General features: G+C 35.2%; 4 protein-coding genes and 1 pseudogene across 5 annotated transcripts; 3 read left to right on the top strand and 2 right to left on the bottom strand.

Annotated features, from left to right (window-relative positions):
* Window positions 1–2,165: 2,165 nt before the first annotated feature.
* Window positions 2,166–4,654, bottom strand: LOC142546763 (transcription factor MTB1-like; annotated as a pseudogene).
* Window positions 4,655–7,232: 2,578 nt separating this feature from the next.
* Window positions 7,233–7,876, top strand: LOC142544806 (ethylene-responsive transcription factor ERF023-like). The gene has a single exon (XM_075651843.1). The coding sequence runs from the start codon at window positions 7,241–7,243 to the stop codon at window positions 7,757–7,759; it is 519 nt and encodes a 172-aa protein (XP_075507958.1). The 5' UTR covers window positions 7,233–7,240; the 3' UTR covers window positions 7,760–7,876.
* Window positions 7,877–9,680: 1,804 nt separating this feature from the next.
* On the top strand, window positions 9,681–15,210 carry LOC142546762 (exportin-2-like). Of its 2 annotated transcripts, XM_075654654.1 has the most exons (3): window positions 9,681–9,771; window positions 9,907–12,885; window positions 14,742–15,210. In XM_075654654.1, the coding sequence occupies exon 2, from the start codon at window positions 9,943–9,945 to the stop codon at window positions 12,865–12,867; it is 2,925 nt and encodes a 974-aa protein (XP_075510769.1). In that variant the 5' UTR covers window positions 9,681–9,771; window positions 9,907–9,942; the 3' UTR covers window positions 12,868–12,885; window positions 14,742–15,210. The 2 variants fall into 2 exon arrangements, with proteins under 2 accessions (XP_075510769.1, XP_075510770.1); XM_075654655.1 differs by having other exon boundaries at window positions 9,690–12,892; window positions 14,750–15,210.
* Window positions 15,211–16,143: 933 nt separating this feature from the next.
* LOC142544805 (uncharacterized) lies at window positions 16,144–16,765 on the bottom strand. Its single transcript, XM_075651842.1, has 3 exons — window positions 16,638–16,765; window positions 16,352–16,476; window positions 16,144–16,278 (listed from the first exon to the last, which is right to left on the bottom strand). The coding sequence occupies exons 1-3, from the start codon at window positions 16,763–16,765 to the stop codon at window positions 16,208–16,210; spliced, it is 324 nt and encodes a 107-aa protein (XP_075507957.1). The 3' UTR covers window positions 16,144–16,207.
* A 2,206-nt stretch (window positions 16,766–18,971) lies between these two features.
* LOC142546760 (putative alkaline/neutral invertase F) lies at window positions 18,972–22,437 on the top strand. Its single transcript, XM_075654648.1, has 4 exons — window positions 18,972–19,841; window positions 20,234–20,671; window positions 20,986–21,544; window positions 21,868–22,437. Exons 1-4 carry the CDS (start codon window positions 19,335–19,337, stop codon window positions 22,164–22,166), a joined length of 1,803 nt encoding a protein of 600 aa, XP_075510763.1. The 5' UTR covers window positions 18,972–19,334; the 3' UTR covers window positions 22,167–22,437.
* The last annotated feature ends 59 nt before the right edge of the window (window positions 22,438–22,496 follow it).

Here is a 22,496-nt window from a genome sequence, read left to right as displayed (position 1 = left end):
ATCATTATTATTTATCTACCTACTAATTATTTATCTTACATGAATCAAATCATTGAATTTAAATTACAATATTACATTTAGTAAATAATATTATTAATATTTTATTAATTATTAAAAAGACAAAATGATGTTTTACTATTTTATCTAAAATTTAACCATTCAAATTAAACAAACTATATTTATCAATCAAATCAAATACTATATTAACTATATTTTTTTATTTTTTCTTATTATATTATATTATTTATCTTATATTTAACTTCAAACGGTATTTTTAAGGCTAACAACACATCCTGAAAATATATTAATAATAAATGGAATTTCATATAGCTATACATGTAATTGATATTTGTTTTTTCTTATTGTATCGCATTCCCTTGTGAAATTTTGAATATAATGGATGACAAAAACTTGTATGAGACGTTCTTACGGGTCGTATTTTGTGAGACAGATTTTTTATCTGGGTTATCCATGAAAAAGTATTACTTTTTTATGCCAAAAGTATTACTTTTTATTGTGAATATAGGTAGGATTGACTCGTCTCACAGATAAAGATTCGTGAGACCGTCTCACAAGAGACATACTCATAAATTCATAATGGATTTAGTAATGAATCATTTTTAATATATACTAGCAACACTTTGTACCTATTGTGTGTATACATGTCATTTTTTTTAATTTTTATTATTTTGTTAACTTAATTTTTATGTTAATTTGTATACTAGTAATGATACAATCATTTAAAATTCAAAAATTTGAATGAATATAAAAAACAATATTTTAGTAGTTTTAAAATTTTTGTAAAGAGGTCATGACAGTGATAAAACAATAAATAAATTGACTCAAATAGATTTTTATAATTTTTTTATTAAATGAAAATAAAATATTTTTATAATTTTAAACAGATATTGTTGATCTTTTAAAAAAATCCATCATAACATAAAAATTAGTTACTTTATTTATCTTAAACTTAATAATATAGTATAGAATAAATGGAAACGCTCCAAGAATCCAGAAACTAAAATTATATATTTTGTTTGTGAAATATATATGTATCAATAACTAAAAAAACATCTGAGAATAATTAATTTTAACACTTTATACATAAAAAATATTATCTACTATTTAAATAAAAATTTAAATAGTTAAAATTTATTCATTTCTTAGCAAATATCAGATAATAAATTTCTAAATTTTTTATTTCCCTCTCATGTTAATATATTTAAATTTCACCCAATATTATCTCATACGTGCTGTGTCTGTACGTAAATTTATTTAGTGATAAATTTAGACCAAGTACTTTGATAAATAATTAATTTTCCTAAATAAAATCTGCACGAAAGAAATGATAAATTAACTAAAAAAATGCATAAAAAGACAAATTTGGAAAATGAAAATTGCTTCACCAAAAGTTATTATATAAAGAATTATCTCCTTTCATATAATATAGATATATAAATTCCATAATAGAAATACAACGAATGATGTAAATGTAAGAAATGAACAATGTTCCACAGGTCTCAATCGTCCACACATTAGGTTGGTCATCATTTGCTTCTCTTCTTTATACAACTAACCGCGGAGATAGAGCAGTCACCGTCTTTTATTTAAAAATAAAATCACACAATTTTTATATATAATATAATATAATATAATATAAAATGTATAAGAATAGATAATTTAGACCACCAAAATTTTCAAACCTACTCGACCACTCTTAACATGTAAGTATGTAACAATAAAAGACTCATTTATAATAAAAACATCAAGCATACTTTGTCCCAAAAAAAAAAGAAAAAGAAAAAGAAAAAGAAAAAGATATCACAATATCCTCAAAATTCAAGAATGCTAGTGGTCCAACATGATAATTGATGAATATCATCCCGATGTCTCCCTCAGGGCTACCCACCAATATTATTTCTCAAAGGGAACTGCCACTCATCTTTTTTTATCGGTCAAGATCAACAGCAGGCCTAATAAGTGCGAAAGGAGCCGCATCTTATCCTCAGGTTCAACAAAAGAAAGAAAGCAAATAAATCTTATGTTAAAAACCTTCAAAAATTTTGCATTTTTCATCATCCGGATCAGAGATTGTCAAGTTCCCATCATTCTAACTATGTTCACTGCTTCGGAACCGACAACGTCGACAAAAAACCAGCTAAAAGTAGACTGAAATTTGATATATACGAAGTTAAATTCTGGTGGATATACATAATATGTGTGTTGTAGACAAACAGGAAATAGTTATCCCACTTGGACTGAATGGAGTTTATTTTTACTCCTACCATTACCAGAAGTATATAAAAAATCTCTGAATAATGTTTTCAAGATCGGTTCACGAGGCAACCATTAAGCAAGTAAATTTGTCAAAGAAAACGACACTTGTATTTACCGAATAGATGACAATTGCGGTGAGGAGTTGGACTAAGGAACAAATGCTTTGATCAACTTCTCTTTAGTCAGCTGTTGTGATCCTTGAGACTTGACTACAAATGTGTGAAGAACTTGCTCACTCCCTATTGAAAAATTTGCATCGACGATGCATGCATTTGTGTCCTTTACAGCTTGAATGAGCCTTGACGTCGGGTGGGCGTTCAATGGTAAGCTCACTCTCACAATGATTTCATCACAGCCAGATTCAATGTCAACGCTTGGAGTCTGTTCTTGGTTTTCTGAATTTAGCTTAGCTTCTACAGGAAATCCTTCTGTTGATACAGACCCATTCACTTTTTTGTCAGACTCTATTTCCTTCAGCCTCATCTGAAGTTCAGTTATGTAAGCTACAGTCCTCTTTCAAAAGGGACGCCTTGTCTGCTTTCGAAACATTGGGCACTACCGCTCGTAGAGCATAGAAATGCTGGTTCAGCTTTTCCCGTCGCTGTCTTTCTGCTTCTACATGGTTGAGTGGCTCCTCTCTTCCATTTGCAGGTTTTCTACCACGCTTTCGAGGCCTCTTCTCATCCATTGTCCCAGTATTATTTGCCTGCTTGTGTAAAATCTCAACATGTGACTGCTCAGACACAACAATAGGCTGTTTCGAAATTATAGGCCTCAATGTGGCTCCGGTAAAATCAATCTGCATTTGGGCTGGTTTTGTATTCCCAAACTTGTCAGTACTTGGATCTTCCCTCGCCCCATGAAAGTCATTTTTAGTGTTCATAAGAGGCAACCTGTTCCAATCCGTGCTAGCATCCATTGTTTCATCTTCCACATTCTTAATAGAAAGTTTCTTGTTGGGGTGTGCAGGACATAAATTTAAGTTCTGCCCGAAAATTTTGGAGACTACTCCTGGCTGGTTACTTTTTAACGGATTCAAATTACGACCACGCTCATCTCTTTTGTCGGCAACAGCCACCACAGCCGTAGCTTGTTTGGCCTTGAGCAGCGAAGAAAATGAAGAAAACGAAGATGTGATCATCTTTAGAAGTTCCAAACTCTCCGGGATACATCTCACTGATCCTAGTTCAACCACTCCACTGTCAGTTGGAATCAATATTATAGTTCGCAAACCAGCGCATTTCGCAAGGCACGACCTCACGCAATATTCCAATGGCGATTTCACAACATCCAACAACCAGATATGTCTACCAGATGCATAACACCTCCCTGGACCCCCTTCTCCTCTACGAAAGGAGAAGTACATAGACGCAAGAAAGAACATCTCAATATCAGTAATCTTATCCAATCCAAACGCATAACTGTCCTCGTCGCTTCCCCCAAACAGTGTATGCAAATGTTGAAGAACCTTTTTCCTCATTCTTTGCAGGGAATCATCCTCAAGTCTTGTATTTAGAACTCCAGAAATTTCCGTCTCCTCGCCTTCAAGAGGCTCTCGACAACTGCCGTCCCCCCATCCTAACACCAAATCACCGGACTTGGACCTTGAAAGCTGCCAAAAAATCGCGTAATTCCAACAGAAATTGGCAGAGTTTGGGTGCTCCACAAGATCTGAGAGCTTGTTTTGCAAATTCTCATCACTCCCAACAGCCATCAATGAACATTCATGGGAAACCGAGTTTGACATCAAGTGATCAAAGGCCTTAATTCCCAAAACCGCCACCGCCATAGCCTTATTCCCATCAGTCCACTCAACACGCCCCATGCCAAATTCTAATTTGGTCCCACAAAACAGCCCAATAAATTAAGGTTTTGAGCTGTAATAATCCCGAATAACACTAAAAATTCCAGTCTCAATGGTTGATAATTTGGAAAACACTCTGAGAACACTTAGAAAACCAATCCGGCTCGATCCCATCTCAAATTCTCTATAAAAATTCGAACGTTTTTTGCAGAAACCCAACTGACCATATCATTTAATCCCAGATCTGAAAGGTTCCCAAATCTATAAAAAAAAAATGCACAACAAGAAAAACCAGAAAACAGAGAGAAAAAAAACCCACTTACAAGCGAGTTCAGCATGAAACAATAAAATACATGACCAACAGATATGGAAAAAAAACTACTCACCAGAATTCGATATCTTTCCCACGTAAAATACCATCCAATGATTCATGAAAATAATATTTATTCATCCCCAAAACCAAATGATACGCAGTTTGAAGATAAAATAACATGTTTTTTTTGCGTCGTATTTCCCCACAGTAAACAAGGGAGGCAATAAAATCATTCTATTTGGTCTACCCATCACGAACTAATTATCATCGTATCAATAACATTATCGATCTTTTATTTTTAATAATAAAAATCTACATCATATATTAATAGTCAGTTGTCATTTCTCAAAAAATATATTATTTTGTCAATCCAAAATTAGACATACAATTTAATGTTGTAGTTAATATAATATGATGATTTATTTATAAATTGAACATTGATTTTTAAAAAAACTTGCTAGTTTCCATTTACAATCTCATCTTTTTAAATTATATATTTCATCCAGTGACCATATAGTCATATTCATATCAAAATAAATACACGAGAAAGCGAAACAATTATTTATTTATTTATTTATTAGTATCACGACTTGTCACTATTTATTTCGAATTTATTTATAACTAAGGGAAGCATACGGCGTGTGACAATAGTTTAAAGATGGTGGTTAAGAGAGATTAGAAACTTCGTTGTTATAATATAATATAATATTATTAATATAATCAACCTACGTGGACTTGATTAATTTTAACTCGTGAAAAAATATACGTATAGTGTTGTTGCACGTGATGCTCGAGGGCCAAAATAATATGTAGGGACCTTTCGGTACGATAACACAAAATTTTTTATTTTTAATTAATTCATTGAAAAAATATTAATTTTATATTATTGATGAGTGAGATCGATCGTTTCACGGATGTTGACCCTGCATACTCACTACTACTAAACAGTTGTTCGTTTCTCTTTCTCCATCATTTTCCTGATTATTGTTGAGACCGATAAGATAGATATGAAGATCTTATTACTAGTTTTTTTAAACATGTACAAAATATTTTGGTTCCATGTCCGGAGGGGCAATTTTTTTAACTCGAACGAGAGATGGCTATTATTAAAAATAAAATATACAATAGAAAATACCAAAAGTATCTTTCTAAAATTGCAAAAGTAATCCTTTTTTTTTAATTTTTTTTTTAATGAAAATCATTTTTATTAAATTTGTATCACTTATAACTACTATATCCACTTTCCAGATTTTTTTAAAAAAATTACTAAAATAATTCTTTACCTTTATCTACACTTTTGTCTCTTTAAATATTTGATCACTCATAACATAAAAAATTATTATAAAAAACCATAAATATTAGAAATAACAAATAAGATTTAACAATCGATGCATTTAATTCTGCAAACCAAATGCTACCTTAAAGTTATGCAAGACCGACAACCACATGTATCATTGTAAGAACATGTATATATCGGAGCCAACGTCTAGCTGGCGTCGAAAGTTCAAGGAAATTTCCAAATTGATGACTTGATGTAAGAACCCACAACTGATGTCTTAGTGTAGTGTAGCAAAATTCTTTGTCAAGTTCGTTCGGAATTAACCTCCAAAATCTAATTTCTGGTACTCTAACCTAGTATGTAAGATGCATACCCGGGACCACATGCAATTGCTCAAAATGATCACATAATTTGTCAAAGATTAAAAAATAATGATGTAATTTCACTATATTTATTTAACTATGTATTGGTCTATGGCCCAAGCCCTCCTAAATAATAAAAGAAACCGATGAAAAGGACAAAAAAGTGAAGCTTAAGTCACCTACTTCTCGTGTTGTTTTTGTTCATGTGAACTCAAGGGGACCAAAAACTTTCAAGTGCCTCGACCATGACATATTGTGTCGTGTTTTAAGGTTAAATTCGTAAAAAAAAAATAAAAATCAAAAATCGATTACAATAATAAATATCTATTCATAGTTAACTGTTTGAATTATAAGATATTGATTTATTATATATTTTTGTCTCATATGTATATGTATATATAGATTTATCATTTCTTTATTATATTATAAATCATATATATTGATTATATCTCACACACCAAAGGAATGTCTTATTTTTTTTAATACTATTTTAAATCAATTGAGTTTTGATAAGTCAAATATTTTGATATTGAATAGACTACCGAACAAATATGAGACTCGTAAAGTGATGTATTCTTAATCTACTTGATCGCAAACAGGGTATTTTACGTTTGTCTTGCAGAATCTTACAAACATTTTATTGGAAATTTGACCAAATTGCAACGTTGTCATAAGGTCCGATCCAAATTTTAAGTGGTTAATGTTGTTTTCAAACTATTAACAGTGAGCACGTATATTATATCGACTATATGATTGTGTAAGTAGAGATAAATTATTACTCATCAATGTAAAAATGTTGTGTTTGGACGGAAGATTTGGATTTGAGAAAGTACTTGAACATATGATTTGAAATGATTCAAAGTTACGATGAATTTGAAATTCACGTTAATGACTCAAAGAATAGCTATTTTACGTTTGAAATTCACTGTCCAGTAAATCTTCAAAAAAAAAAAATGAATTTATTCAAACTCATCTATTCAAATGTAAAAAATGAATAAAATATATTGGATCTAAAAATATATTATTTTTTGGAATATTATATGAAAATACGTTTTAGGAGAAAATAATTAATTTTTTTTTTGAGGTCGAGGTTTGAGGGCATATTCGTGAATTCAGGTTTTCTTCTGGTCCCAAGTCCTAACCAAGAAAGCATAAATATTACTGCGATATTGCCAATTTGGCATGCATGCCGAGTTTGATTTGCAATGGAGCAACCACCATCAGGCGACACCAACGACGACACCTACGCCACCGCCGCCGAAAATTCTTCGAAACAAGCTGGAGCACTTAGCGACACGCGCCACCCACTTTACAGAGGCGTGCGCAAACGACGGTGGGGAAAATGGGTTTCAGAAATCCGGGAGCCCAAGAAAAAGAATCGAATATGGCTAGGGTCTTTCCCTTCGCCGGAGATGGCTGCCAGAGCATACGACGTTGCTGCCCATTGTCTCAAAGGCCACAAGGCTCAGCTAAATTTCCCTGAAGTAATCGAGCGCTTGCCGCGGCCATCCACCAGCACCGCCAGGGATATCCAGGCCGCCGCTGCATTGGCAGCCAAGATGGTGGTTGAGAAGAGTAGCGCCGCTGTTGAAGGTGGAGGCGTTGATGACTTTTGGGCGGAGATTGAGCTGCCGGAGCTGATGGATGATGATAAATATCTGTCGGAGGTATGGAATTGGGAAAATTACTATTGTAATCATCTTGGGGGATCAAGAGACATGTGATCATCAGTATTAGTTAAGCACACAAATAAATATATTTTATGTTCATATAATTATTTGATATCAATATTTATATGTATCATATAAAATAAATATATAATATTATTACACGTTGTACATCTAATTCAATTTCCAACACCACGTCAAATTTGAATTTTCTAATACACATCTATTTTTGGATCGAGACATTCCGTATGATTTACTTTTATAATATCCGGAAAAAAATTGTGAAATCATCTCATATTCGTTAGCAGATTTCCAATTCAACCTAATTTACGAAAAAATTTAGATTTCCAATTCAACCTAATTTACGAAAAAATTTTAATATTAATTTTCATTGTGGATATAAATCAGATACACGTTGATTGTTTCACGAGATATCGACTCTATAATATCACGCTCTATCGAATTTCTCCAAATAGTTACTGTACCACAAAATGCAAAATTATATATTCTACATAGAATTTATACATTAATTTTAAATTTATTATACTTATATATATTGTTTTATCAATAAATTGACCAAAAAATAAAATAAAAACCAAATAAACTTGAAAGTTTTATCTGACCTCGATACTTGAACAAGCATATCTCTTCGAACATTGCGTACAACACCAGAATGAAGAAGAAGGAATGACGTTGTATACATTAAAATATTTAGCCTACGCGTTTATTATCGATAACAATATTTGCATAACATGTGTAAGATATATGCTCCACGAAATAATACAAAATAAGATATAAACATATGTATTTCCAAAGGTTAATTCATTAAAATATGGTTTCCCTTGATTATCGATTGTATCCTTGAAAGATTTTCACGTACCAAATTTGTGGCTAATCTGTTAACATTTATCTCCATGTAATTTATGTCGTCAATTTCGCCGTTTGATTTCGTGATAACCAATCTATTGAAATAGATGGAAGTTTGCTTCAATATCTGAAATCAGACATAGAAATCGATAAATGCACTTTAGTCGTCGACGTCGCTTCTTGCTCACGGTGCAGTTGCAAGCCTTGATCGGTGATAAGTCAGCGTACGTCTTGGAGAGAAATTTGGGATGCATGGGAATGATGCGATTTGGAAATTAGTGCTAGGACATATACAATCAGGTTTTTACTTTGAAAACACCTGACTCGCATGCGATGCACGTGATGATTTCATTAGACATAAACGAAGTTGACGGCAAATATGATATTAAGAAAAGATAAAAATTATTTGAGATAGTCTCACGGATCGTATTTTATGATACGGATATCTTATTTGCGTCATCCATGAAAAATATTACTTTTTATGTTAAGAGTATTATTTTTTATAGTAAATATCGGTAGAGTTGATCTGTCTCACAAACAAAAATTCGTGAGACTATCTAACAAAATAACTGCTCTTTAAGATAAATGTTGCCGGATGAAAGACAAATTTGCCACGTGAAAATCTTTAAAAACATAATGGGAAATCAGTTGAAACTAAGTTATATTTCAATGAAATAACTAGCTAATCAAAATTTTTAAAAACTAACTTAATAAATATGTATATTTATTTAAAAAACTAAATATATTTACTAATATTATACACATATCTTTAACTTATACTCAGACATTAATTCCTGATTTATGGCATTTCGACATCAAATATATTAAACAAATCCTCATTTACAGCAGAAAAAAATATATGAGTATAATAATTGAATGATTCGATTCTGTTTTATCGAACCGAGTAAATATATAATTTTTTTGGAAAGAAAATTGAATAAATAATTCGACGAGTTATAATGATGTAAATTAAGAGTAAAAATCAATCAATAAAATAATTTAAATAATAATCCAATTAATGACTATAGAAGAAAGTATCAAAATGGGCTTAATATAGGCCCAATAAAGTGAAGTAATCTTGCCATAAATAAATAAACAGATTTGATCTGTACTTAAGTCCTTCCCCCCATCCCCTACCTCTAGCTCTCTCTGTTCAAATTCACTCTTGAGTCTGCGAATCGATCTCCCAATCTCGCTCTCAGGTATTCTGTCCACAAATAGACTTACATTAGATTTGTATCCATATATATTTCATTTATTTCTTCTTAGCAATCAATTTCGTTTGAGGAATTGGATTTTTTTTTGCTTACCATTTCAAAATCTTGTATAAACCCTAGACCATATAGCTACGAGCTGAGTGCTTGAGGTCGAAAATGGACTGGAACCCAGAAACTCTGCAATTTCTCTCACAGTGTTTCCTCAACACCCTGTCCCCTATGCCTGAACCTCGTCGCCAGGCGGAGAAGGCTTTGGCGGAGGCTGCTGATAGGCCTGACTATGGCCTTGCCGTGCTTCGTCTCGTTGCTAGGCCATCTGTCGACGAGCAGATCCGGCAAGCTGCCGCTGTGAACTTCAAGAACTACCTTAAAGCTTGTTGGACCTCGCAAGCTGGTGATCCGTCCGGGGCCCAAAACCCAGTCATACCTGAGCAGGAAAAGGACCAGATTAGATCCCTGATAGTTAGTTTGATGGTTAGTGCCTCCCCGAAAATTCAGGCGCAGTTAAGTGAAGCCCTCACTATCATTGGGAAGCATGATTTTCCTAAAGCTTGGCCGACTTTATTACCTGAGCTCGTGCTGACTTTGGATAAGTTGAGCCAGGGGAAGGACTATGCTTCAGTTAATGGGGTCTTGACCTCCATTAATTCATTGTTTAAGAAATTCAGGTACCAGTTTAAAACCAACGAGTTGTTACTTGATTTAAAGTACTGTCTTGATCATTTTGCAAAACCGTTGCTGGAAGTGTTTAAAAGGACTGCAAGTTATGTAGAAGAAGCCGTTTCTTCTGGGGCTGCAAATGCAAGTTCGCTCAAGCCATACATAGAATCTCAGAGGTTGTGCTGTAGGATTTTCTATTCGCTTAATTTTATGGAGTTACCTGAGTTTTTCGAGGATCATATGGATGAGTGGATGACCGAGTTCTTGAAGTATTTGGCGACAAAATACATTGTGTTGGAGGATAGTGGTCCCGATGGGCTCACTTTGGTTGATGACTTGCGAGCTGCTGTATGCGAGAATATTAGTCTGTATATGGAGAAAGAGGAGGACTTATTTCAGAAATATTTGAGTGGGTTTGCAGAGGCAGTATGGGGACTTTTGGTGGCCACGTCAAATTCTTCTAGTAGGGAAAGGCTGACTGTGACCGCTATTAAGTTTCTGACCACGGTTAGCACTAGCGTTCATCATACTCTATTCGGAAGGGATGATATTTTGCAACAGATTTGTCAGAGTATCGTGATTCCAAATGTGATGTTGAGGGATGAGGATGAAGAACTGTTTGAAATGAATTATGTGGAATACATAAGGAGGGATATGGAAGGGAGTGACCTCGACACAAGGAGGAGGATTGCCTGTGAACTCCTGAAGGGAATTGCCTTGAATTACAAGGAGAAGGTCACTGAAAAGGTTTCCGCGCAGGTGCAATCTCTTTTGGCTTCATTTGCGCAAAACCCAGCTGCAAATTGGAAACACAAAGATTGTGCAATATATTTGGTTGTCTCCCTTGCCACGAAGAAAGCTGGTGGTACTTCTGTCTCCACTGATCTTGTGGATGTCCAGAGCTTTTTTGGATCTGTGATTGTACCAGAGCTGCAAAGTCAGGAAGTGGATGGGTTTCCGATGTTAAAGGCTGGTGCATTGAAATTCTTCACCATGTTTAGATATCAGATCTCCAAACATATTGCACTTGCATTGCTACCTGATGTTGTTCGATTTCTCGGCTCAGAATCAAATGTGGTCCACTCATATGCTTCGAGCTGCATTGAGAAGCTTTTGCTGGTCAAAGATGACGGAGGAAAGGCAAGATACTCAGGTGAGGATATCAGTCCATTTCTGCTCGCACTAATGACAAATCTTTTCAGTGACTTGCAGAAGCCGGAATCTGAAGAGAATCAGTATGTGATGAAGTGTATCATGAGGGTTCTTGGAGCCGCTATTGTTTCTCGTGAGGTTGCTTTACCATGCATTAATGGTTTGACAATAGTTCTGAACAGGGTCTGCGAGAACCCTAAAAATCCTGTCTTCAACCACTATCTGTTTGAATCAGTGGCTCTTCTTATTAGACGGGCCTGTGAGCGGGACCCATCACTCATTTCTTTTTTAGAGACAAGTCTACTCCCTACACTGCAAATGATATTATCCAGAGATGTCAGCGAGTTCTTCCCTTATGCATTCCAACTCCTTGCTCAGCTTGTTGACTTGAATGTATCCCCATTGCCAGGTAATTATATGGAGATTTTTGCTATCCTCCTTTTACCTGAATCGTGGAAAAAATCTGCAAATGTTCCAGCGCTGGTTCGTTTGCTCCAAGCTTTCCTCAGAAAGGCACCTAATGAACTAAACCAACAGGGAAGGTTATCTAATGTCCTCGGGATTTTTAACACGTTAGTTTCAACTCCGAGTACTGATGAACAAGGATTTTATGTGCTCAACACTGTGGTAGAGAACCTTGGATTTGATGTCATCTCACCATACATAAGCCACATATGGGTCGCTTTGTTTAAACGGCTGCAGTATAATAGAACAGTGAAGTTTGTGAAGTCTCTTATTCTATTTATGTCACTTTTCCTAGCCAAGCATGGTTCTCAGAACCTTGCAGGCTCAATGAATGCTGTTCAACCGGATGTATTTCGCACAATTTTAGAGCAGTTTTGGGTACCAAATCTCAAGCTGATCACAGGTTCCTCAGAGCTCAAATTAACTTCAGTTGCTTCAGTTAGACTTCTGAGTGAATCTTTGGCACCAGTAGATTCCAAGCTCTGGGGAAAAATGCTTGACAGCATAATCACTCTTCTTTCACGACCAGAGCAGGAGAGAGTTGAAGAGGACCCTGAAGTTCCAGACTTTGGTGAAAGTGTTGGTTATAATACAACATTTGTTCAACTTTATAATGCTGGGAGGAAAGAAGACGACCCTCTTCCAGAAATCAAGGATCCAAAACAATTTTTGGTGGCCACCCTGGCAAATCTTTCAGCTCGATCCCCGGGAACATTACCCCAAATTATTAATGAAAATCTAGAACCTGCAAATCAAGCTGCACTTTCTCAACTTTGCAGCTCCTATAGTGCGACAATAGTTTGAGACTTGAGTCTTCTTTTGGTAAGTTGTAAGCATTTTACTTGCATTTATCATGTTATTAATGAAAATCTAGAACCTGCAAATCAAGCTGCACTTTTTCAACTCTTCGGCTCCTATAGTGTCCTATAGTGTGACAATAGTTTGAGACGCGAGTTTGCTTTTGGTAAGTTGTGTAAGCATTTTACTTGCATTTATCATGTTACATTTGTCATTTATTCAAAACTGTAGTACTGGGCATTGGTGAAGATTGTTTACATTTGATCAGCTCATATTGATAACAACATAGTAAGCTATGGGATTCAGTAGACTTGAGGGAGACCTTTTTTACTTCTTTAGTCTAACGACTTTAACTATTTTTATGTAAGATGCTTGCCAGGATTTTTCTGTCGAGTATATGTGCCAAACATCTTCGTGATTCATAATGTTTCCCCTGTATTTCTTCTTCATTGGATTTCCCTGCTTGATCATTCAAAGAATATTTTTTATATAGGATATAAAGCATGTATGGAAACTCAGTGTATTTTGCCATTTACTATAAATTTTGAGTGGCGTTCTAGTTACCTTATCATTGAGTTGAAGTGGGGTTCATAAGAAAAATTATTGAAACTAACAGTTCATGATTGGTTGTCAAACAGATTAAATGTTTATCATGTTATTTTTCTACATCTCCAGTGTGCATTTTAAGCAAGGTATCCACTATCAAAATTAAGTGAGACCATAATTGTTGGTTTCCGCTGGCAGGCTCTGCAACATTTTTAGTTCATTTGTTGTTGCAAACTATGTGGTTGTCTGAGAAATTGGTAGTCATAACAGTTTGACAATCTTCATATCTAATTACATTAACATTTATTGGCTACTGCAGTGGGTCTTAGTCATCACAGTTTGACACTCTTAATATCTAATTACATTAACATTTAAGAATTAGATATATTGATCACATTTTGTTCGTATGGTGATTATTATGATAGAAGCTGGAAAGTATTTGTTGTTGCTGCTGTTTTACATAGTTTTAACCTGTTTTGTTCTTGTTTTAATTGCATCTTATATTTTTTATGTTGTGCTAAATATATTTTATATTCCCCTGAATGAGCTTGCTTTGGTGTGCTGTAGGATATTTTGCTTGGCAGATTAATGAAGTTACCCTATTAAGAAACTTCAATGGAATGGATATTGAAAAGTTAGGTGTTAAATATATAATTAGGGAAACCTGCTCATTATATTTTTCAGTATGAAATATTTTAGTGACAAGTTTCTCAAATATATTATTTGCCAAAAGCTCTTATTGCTTGCTTAACATTTCCCCTTTCCTCACCTCATGTTATGGAGCTGCAAATTATAAATTCCTAGCACCATATAAATTGTAATTAATTGATCTGGTATCCGATCCACGGTACTGGCTTTATGGATTGATTAGATTAAACTTTAGAATTCCCACTCGTCTTCTGGGTTAATGATCTTGAAAGGTAAATACTATGATGCTTCCAATCCAGCCTTTTATGTAGTTTATGCCAGAAGCTTTTGTGTCCAGGATAATCCTACTAACTGGATGATGTTTGGATTAAATCATCAACATTTCAATTTAAAAATTGCAAAAAGTCAAAAGCATTTCCCATAAAAAAGAGAAACAGGTACAATTGTTTGTTCCATATGAAAATGACTGCATGCCGATGTCAACATTTACAACTTTTCACTGTGTTGGATATAACTGCTGTATAAAAGGAAATGCTGGCATGTGTTTGTTAGAAAATTGGTGCTTTACAAAATTACATTGATTTTATATCGTTTGAACTCTTTCTGTCCACGTTATTGCTTGTTCTCCTGATATTAGTGTATATTTACAGTTTCTGAGTCTGAATTAATCATTTTTCCTTTTTCAGGAGTTAAGTTTTATTGATGGGCAACACCATGATTTGTGGTCATAGTTCCGTGTTCATGCACAGGCTTGCTTTAAATGAAATGGGCAGATGGATAGATATCATTTATGCTCGCAATTTATCAGTCGGCTCACATTTTCCGACCATGCAGTTTTATGTAGTCATGTTGAGTGGCCAGTATGAATATGTAGTCTGGTGGCGCTTCATATGAATGCCTGTCCGTTTTAGCTTAAACATGATTCTGCGGCTTTTTCCTTCTTTCTTTTTTCCGGCTTTTTATCCTCACGCATTGTTTGTTTTTCTTCAAATTTGTGCGACGGCGTTAAGCAAGCGAGTCATTAAGAATCTGTTTCCGGACTCCAAAGTTTTGAACTTATTGTTGCTGCTGAAAATGTATGCCAAAATTATATTTTTCAGCATCAATCATGTAATTGTGAACGTTTGAAAGGCGGATAGAAACCCATCTTCATAATTGCCAAAATAGAATTAATCTACAAATTTATTTATCGTGCAAAAATTTAACTAATTATTTGGTTATTCAAGCATCCACCACCACAAAAGAGATCCATGCCTCGCGAGTTTCACCAATAAAACCAATCTGTTACACTGACCATTTGGGTGAGGGGCATATTCGATCCTCTCTCAACCTAGAATGAAAATTAATGACAAGGATATAAAAGCAATTGTTTAGCTTTGTTATTTGGAGGTTGCAGAAATCGCCTTTTAAAAAAAGGAACATCAAATATAAATTTTACCATTCAAAAAAACCTAAATTATATGGATGCTAATTTTTTGTCACGATTTTAACATCCGTGCCTGAAATAATTTAACGATATCTGACATTGGACATGAGATACTACTGCTACGAGCCACTAAATACTAGATATTTTTAAATTTGAAAGAATATAGATGTACTGCTTACTGGATGGTTTAAAATGCCCAATGCCGGAGTACATAACAGGTAACAAAATAGCAAAAAGATGATGAATTTCACTTGATAAGAAAAGTGTGGCAACGTGCAAGCTATAGCGTTAACTCGGGGTTTACACACTACGTACTGAAAGACGGATGCTTCGGGTTCCATCGTCATAAAAAAATATGCCAATGTACTGTTGTTTCAACAAAGAGTTTGAGTGTCTACCAATGTCATTGTCAAACACTGAAAGAGATCCAGCACCAGCTAGATACATGGCCACATGAATACAGATTTTAATCTAAAATCACGGAAAGAACTTGCGGGATTGCAGTGGAATGCAAACCAATACATCCAACATATGTTTCTGAATGAATGTGACTTTGTACGAAATGGAAGATTTTTTTTTTTTAAAAAAAGAACTTTATTCCAAAAAATATAGAATCACATCAAATCTATCAGAAAAAGATTCTATTTTACTTGACATCTTCATGAGTAAATTTTCTGACTCAGAATATTGTTATTACCAAAGAAGTCATTAGCACCATTTCAATTTTCAAATCATCAATGAGGACCAATTATGCCATTTTCCAACTGGGACTTTGGGATATTCTTCCACCTCTATATCTAATGAAGCCGAGCATTTTCAAATTTATCATATCACACAAATATTTCTCTCAACATCTTTTTGAAAACAGACCTTCATGACACATAGTGGAAGCTTGAGAAGTGGCAGGAGGAGCGAGTGTGTCCCAAACTACCACATTACCACCATTGGAGCTATATCCTGAAGCTGCAATAATTGATCCACTTGCACTAACATCCCTGCATATTCATTGCCCAACATTAAAAAAATCTACAGGTTACAAAATTCAGACCACCAAACTGTCAAAAGGCACAAAAAATATTGGCTGCAACTCTCAAGAAACAAAGACATAGAAAAAGTACGAAATTCAACGAAGGCAAACAACTATTTCTCTATCAACCTAAAACCCGCACGTGCAGCAACTATAATTTCGCAAGCAACGAGTTTAACTTTGTGATTATTCAATATTTTCTGATGGTGGGGCAAAGCCGAGAGGGACGGGAAAACTTCTCTATGGACTTCGGACATTCTCAGTAAAAGGTATCAAAATATAGCACAAACTAAAATTCTCGATTCAAGGTTCAATTCGATGAAGCTTAATTCCATTAAACTGATCGCATATGAGGTATGATTGCTGAAGCAGGCGGACGATTCCGTTGGCCGAATATTACTCTGCCCTCCAACTTCAAGCTGCCATGTGCATACTGTGCCATCTAATGCAGCAGTCACAAATCGGTGCCCACAGTGGTCAAAGCGAACCGCTGACACCGAGGCGAGAGCATATGGAGGAGGGACATTTGGAGCTGGAAGAACTCCATATGTAGCGATGGCTCTTTCCTCATCAAACTGCAGTTAAGAGATTCACGTGTCAACTCCTGTTTAGGGAAGAAAACTAGTCGCAACTTTAGCCAGTGGAAACCTGGATGTCCGTCTGAAAAATTACTTCTGGATGCGGCAAAACCGTGTGATTCTTAGATATATATCACTGAATGTTTTCGTGAATTGGTCAAACCAGCTATCTATACATGTGTAAAAATTAGACATTGTACTGGTATTTTTGTAAATATATTTATACGTCCGAGACACGATAAAACATCGTCTTTTTAAATGACATTATTGTTTTTTAATTGTTGATCATGTTAAAGAACAATGATGATTAAAAAATTTAATAATGAATTTCCGATTTCTTTTCCATTTTAGAAAAAAAGACAAGTTTCAGCTTTATTTATAATATACATATAAATGTAAATAAATAATAATAATAATAATTTTTAAAATGATATAGATGTATATACACTATAAAAAAAATTGAAGAGTTTATTGATAAAATCTCAAGTTTTTAGTAGTATTTTTTAAAATAATAATAAAAATATAAAATATATTATTTGAATTTCACAAAAATTATCATTGCCAATTTTTCGGCATATTTTCCTGAAAAAATCAATGACGTTAAAATGACACATGAATCTCTTAACTGTGATACACGTGCTTTCATGTTAGTGTATTAAAATGATTAAAATATTTGATTTATATAGAAAATTAAAATTAATCATCCAATATAAGCCAAATATTGGAAGTGTCTATGAGAAGTTGATATCTAATGACTGACTGAGCTCTTTAATAAGATTTTAGACACTAGAAAAATATCAGAATCTTGGAGACATATAGTATTGTAATATCAATTTATACATGATTGCTCAAACTATAGAGGAATTAAACTTATGATTCATACGATGAAGTTATGGGAGCAAGTGATGGAACAAATACATATGAGTATCACTGTTGTATCAGAGAACTAATTTGGTTTTATGGCATGTAGGTCTACAATAAAAACTATTTTCTTGATTAGATAAATTTGGTTTTAAGATTCTTAAAATTTTAAATATATTATTTACTACATTATTTTATCATTTTAGTTGTATACGTGCATCTTTCCAAAGATGACATCAATAATTTATCACTTGATTAGAATCAAATTGTCCAACTAAAATCAGCTTTAAAAGAACAATTTTTAATTTCTTCAATCTAGAGCTTTCAATAACGTTGAGCACGGCGAGTTGATCTATCCAACTTAAATAATTATGTGTATTGGGTTGAAATTTTATAAATTCATTTAAAGATGAGCTTAAACGATAGGTCATACGTCTAGGCGACTTGGGCCGCTGGTTGAGAAGAAAGAAAAAAAACCGAAAAATTTAAAAATATTAAACCAAAAAAATTAATAAATGTATATGCATTTTTGTAGTGAAAGCTGTAGATTTTTTGTGATATTTACTTTGGTTAACATGTAGAAGTGTGAAAACCAAAAATTAGGATTTTTTTGGAAATTTGTATTTAGGAATTGATGAATTTAATGAATTATATATATTTTGCAACTTTTTTTTTTTTTTTCCGGATTAGCTTGCTTGTTGATTTACCTAACCTGTAATACATCTTAAATTAGATTAAGTCGAAGATTTCGTAATATGCAATATCGTCGAACCGACCCGACCACGGATTTTTGGCGGCGGCTCGGTCCGCCACAAGTTGGCCCGGCTGCTAGCGCAACTTCAAACTAATATAATTTATGTATTAATTAATATTCAAGCCACATAATATAGCTAAGAAAACTAATAAATTTTGTTAGAATCTCAATAAGTGGCAGAAAATGATTGGGTCATTTGAATTGCACCAGCAATGAATCAAAAATTTCTATATTCCCAAATTAACCCCACACTCCATCGACTCTACATCTGCTTAACCTACCCAATTCCCAATGTAAAAGGCCAATGGCATTTTCGTTTTTAAATATAAAATGAAGGGGCAAATAATTCCATCAAATCTCCTTCCTCCCCATGCATTCAACCTGTTAACTGAAAACTAAACGTCACCTCCGTGTACCTTTTCTCTCCAATTCGACTCCCTCAAACCGCGATGTTGAAACGCCAGCCGAGTGCGATTTCTGATTTCGTATAACGACTTTAGCGTAAACTGAACGACACTGTACCCGGGGACTGCAATCTTCACGTGTTCTTGAACCTACCCCCTTCCCACGTATTCATCTTTACGTCTTCCTTCTCTCACTAGAAACACGTATTTTTTGCTCTCTAAATCCGCCATGCCTTTGGATTCAGCACTCGGAAGTGTCGAGCCTTCCAGCCGTGATCCCGATAAATCTGAAGCAGGTGTTGATACGATCGAAGAAGCTTGGAGGAATCTCAGTCTGGGCGGTGAGAAATCCTTCGGTAAAGTTCTTTCCGAGATGGCGGAAGACTCCGATTCTTTGTCAGGCGAAATGAATACCAGCTCTCTGACTATCAAAGACTTCGCCGGAGCAGAGAATACCGAAACGGGGGTGATTGGTAAAAACGAAGGCGGCGGAGGAAAGGCGATGTCGGTATTGAAACCGTCACCGAGCCTTGGAATCAACATGGATACTCTTTCCGAAGCACCAATCGGTGGTCAATCGAGAACCGGTGGATCGGAAAACAGCTCTCCTGGGAATATGATGGAAGAGGCGTGGGAGCTACTTGCCAGAGCATACGTGAACTTCAAAGGGCAGAGGGTAGGTGCACTGGCCGCCATTAATGATGAATCTGGCGGCGAGACGTTGAACTACAATCAGGTATTTGCATTTTCTTAAACTCTCATTCCACCATATGGTAGTTATGCATACACGAGGAGATCGCGTGAAATACGCGTGTTTACATAATTAGAGTATATGCATGCATATGCGCAAAGTATTACCTCGAGCATAATTGGCGGGTTGACGAGATCGTTACATCCTCTCCTCTTATTATACGTTCTTGGAAGAACTATAAGATTGACATTTATTTTTTATTCCGATTATCCTTCCAGCATCTTGCAAATTCTTGATTTGTTTTTTGCGTCTTCCTCAAATTCGTCTGACTTTGATGCATTTTTCAATGATATCAAGTTGTCTAGTTTGGAATACTCCTTTTCAATTGACAGCGTTTGTGGAATGCTGAAGTGGGTATTTAACCGTTTGATTGGCAGGTTTTTGTAAGAGACTTTGTTCCTTGTGGACTAGCATGCCTAATGAAAACGGATCCAGATGTAGACATCGTAAAGAACTTTCTGTTAAAGACTCTCCACCTCCAAGGCTGGGAGAAGAGAATTGATAACTTTACCCTTGGAGAAGGTGTCATGCCTGCCAGTTTCAAGGTTGGTCATGACCCAGAGCGTCAGAAGGAGATTCTGCAAGCAGATTTTGGAGGAACTGCAATAGGAAGAGTTGCACCTGTGGACTCTGGATTCTGGTGGATTATACTTTTGAGGTCGTACACTAAATGCACACATGACTATTCCCTTTCGGAGTTACCCGAGGTGCAGAGAGGAATGAAATTGGTGCTTAACCTCTGTCTCTCGGATGGATTTGACACATTTCCTACACTGTTATGCGCAGATGGATGCAGCATGATTGACAGGCGGATGGTAAAATTACATTTCTGCTTAAATATTTTATAGATGCTGAGTGTTTGATCCAAGAGTGCTTAAGTTCTTACTAAAAGTCGTCGATGCATAAAACGGCTTCCTCCCAAGTCACTCCCCTGTGTAATTCCCATTTAATCTTCCACTCATTAGTAATTGTGCATGGGTCTTTCATTGATCACCGTTGGAAAAAAACTAGCAGAATAGTTTAAATTTGATTGACAGTTCATTTTGGCAATTGAATCTTATATTGGTCAGGCTGCTATAGTTTATTTTTCTCGAGTTTGGAGGTTTGACATTGGCTTCATATGGTGCAGGGAATGTACGGATATCCAATTGAAATTCAGGCCCTCTTCTTCTTCGCATTAAGGTGTGCGAGGCAGATGCTTAAACCCGAGCATGATGGCAAGGAATTGATTGAGCGCATTGACAAGCGTATTACTGCTCTGAGTTATCATATACGAAATTACTACTGGCTCGATTTCACTCAATTGAACAACATTTATCGCTATAAAACTGAAGAGTATTCTCATACCGCTGTCAACAAATTCAATGTCATCCCTGAATCTATTCCAGATTGGGTATTCGAATTTATGCCATTGAGAGGAGGTTATTTCATTGGCAATGTAAGTCCAGCTCGCATGGATTTCCGGTGGTTCCTAGTTGGAAACTGCATTGCTATTTTGAGCTCTTTAGCAACACCTGCACAGGCTACTGCAATAATGGATTTGATTGAGGAACGCTGGGAAGAGTTAATTGGGGAGATGCCACTCAAAGTCGCATATCCAGCTCTGGAAGGACATGAATGGAGGATTGTAACCGGATGCGACCCAAAGAACACTAGATGGAGTTATCACAACGGTGGATCTTGGCCAGGTACTTGTATGATCTATTTGCATCAGTTTTCACTTGTCGCCCTCTAACAACCCTGGTGTTTGGTTGATATTTTATGGCAATGGACGATTTAATGAAATATTCAGCCATTGCTTCACAACGGCAAATTTTACTAGAGTTGCGTGTTTATTTTTCCTTAAAGAGTACCCCGAGTATGCATTTGTTTTTGTGCGTCATTTGTTATCATGTTCGGAGAATTCTGCCACGAAACTAATTTCTCCTGACATTGTGATTAAAAAAGTGAAAAAGAAGTGGTACGCTGCGAGCTAATGAAGGGTTGGTGATTGGGTTTTGTTTTTTTGTAGTTCTTCTATGGCTACTGACAGCAGCAAGCATTAAAACTGGAAGGCCCCAAATTGCAAAGAGAGCAATAGAGTTGGTAGAGCAGCGGCTGGCAAAAGATGGGTGGCCGGAATACTATGATGGAATCAGTGGACGATATGTCGGAAAACAGGCGAGAAAACATCAGACATGGTCCATAACCGGATATCTGGTGGCAAAACTCATGATAGAGAACCCATCCAATCTTCTCCTAATATCTCTTGAAGAGGACAAAAAGATAGCGAAGCCAAAGCTTACGCGCTCCACCTCATGGACATGTTAGCTGCTAGTTCTTGATATACAGCTTTCTGTTTTACTAATGAACAGATCTTCTATGAAAATGTTAGCTGGTAACATACATTCCAATTGTCTGTCTGCATATACACACATCAATTGATCTTGGAATATGTGAACAACTGCTACTTACGCATCCCAAATATTTCCTAGTTTTGAATTTGTTGCTGTGTTTACTGCTGCTTTCTAGTTGTCTAGAAATACGTTGTCAAGAAATAATTATAAAAAAACACAGAAAAGGCAAAATTCTAAATATCTTAGGCCAACCCTAAGTTTATGCATTTTTTTTGTTTGAAAGATGAAGCTTCATTGGCTCAAG

Source organism: Primulina tabacum, chromosome 5 (assembly GCF_025594145.1).
Source record: "Primulina tabacum isolate GXHZ01 chromosome 5, ASM2559414v2, whole genome shotgun sequence".
NCBI classification, from domain to species: domain Eukaryota; kingdom Viridiplantae; phylum Streptophyta; class Magnoliopsida; order Lamiales; family Gesneriaceae; genus Primulina; species Primulina tabacum.
The sequence above is the reverse complement of the archived record's forward strand: the minus strand, read 5'-3'. Positions and strand labels throughout refer to the sequence as shown.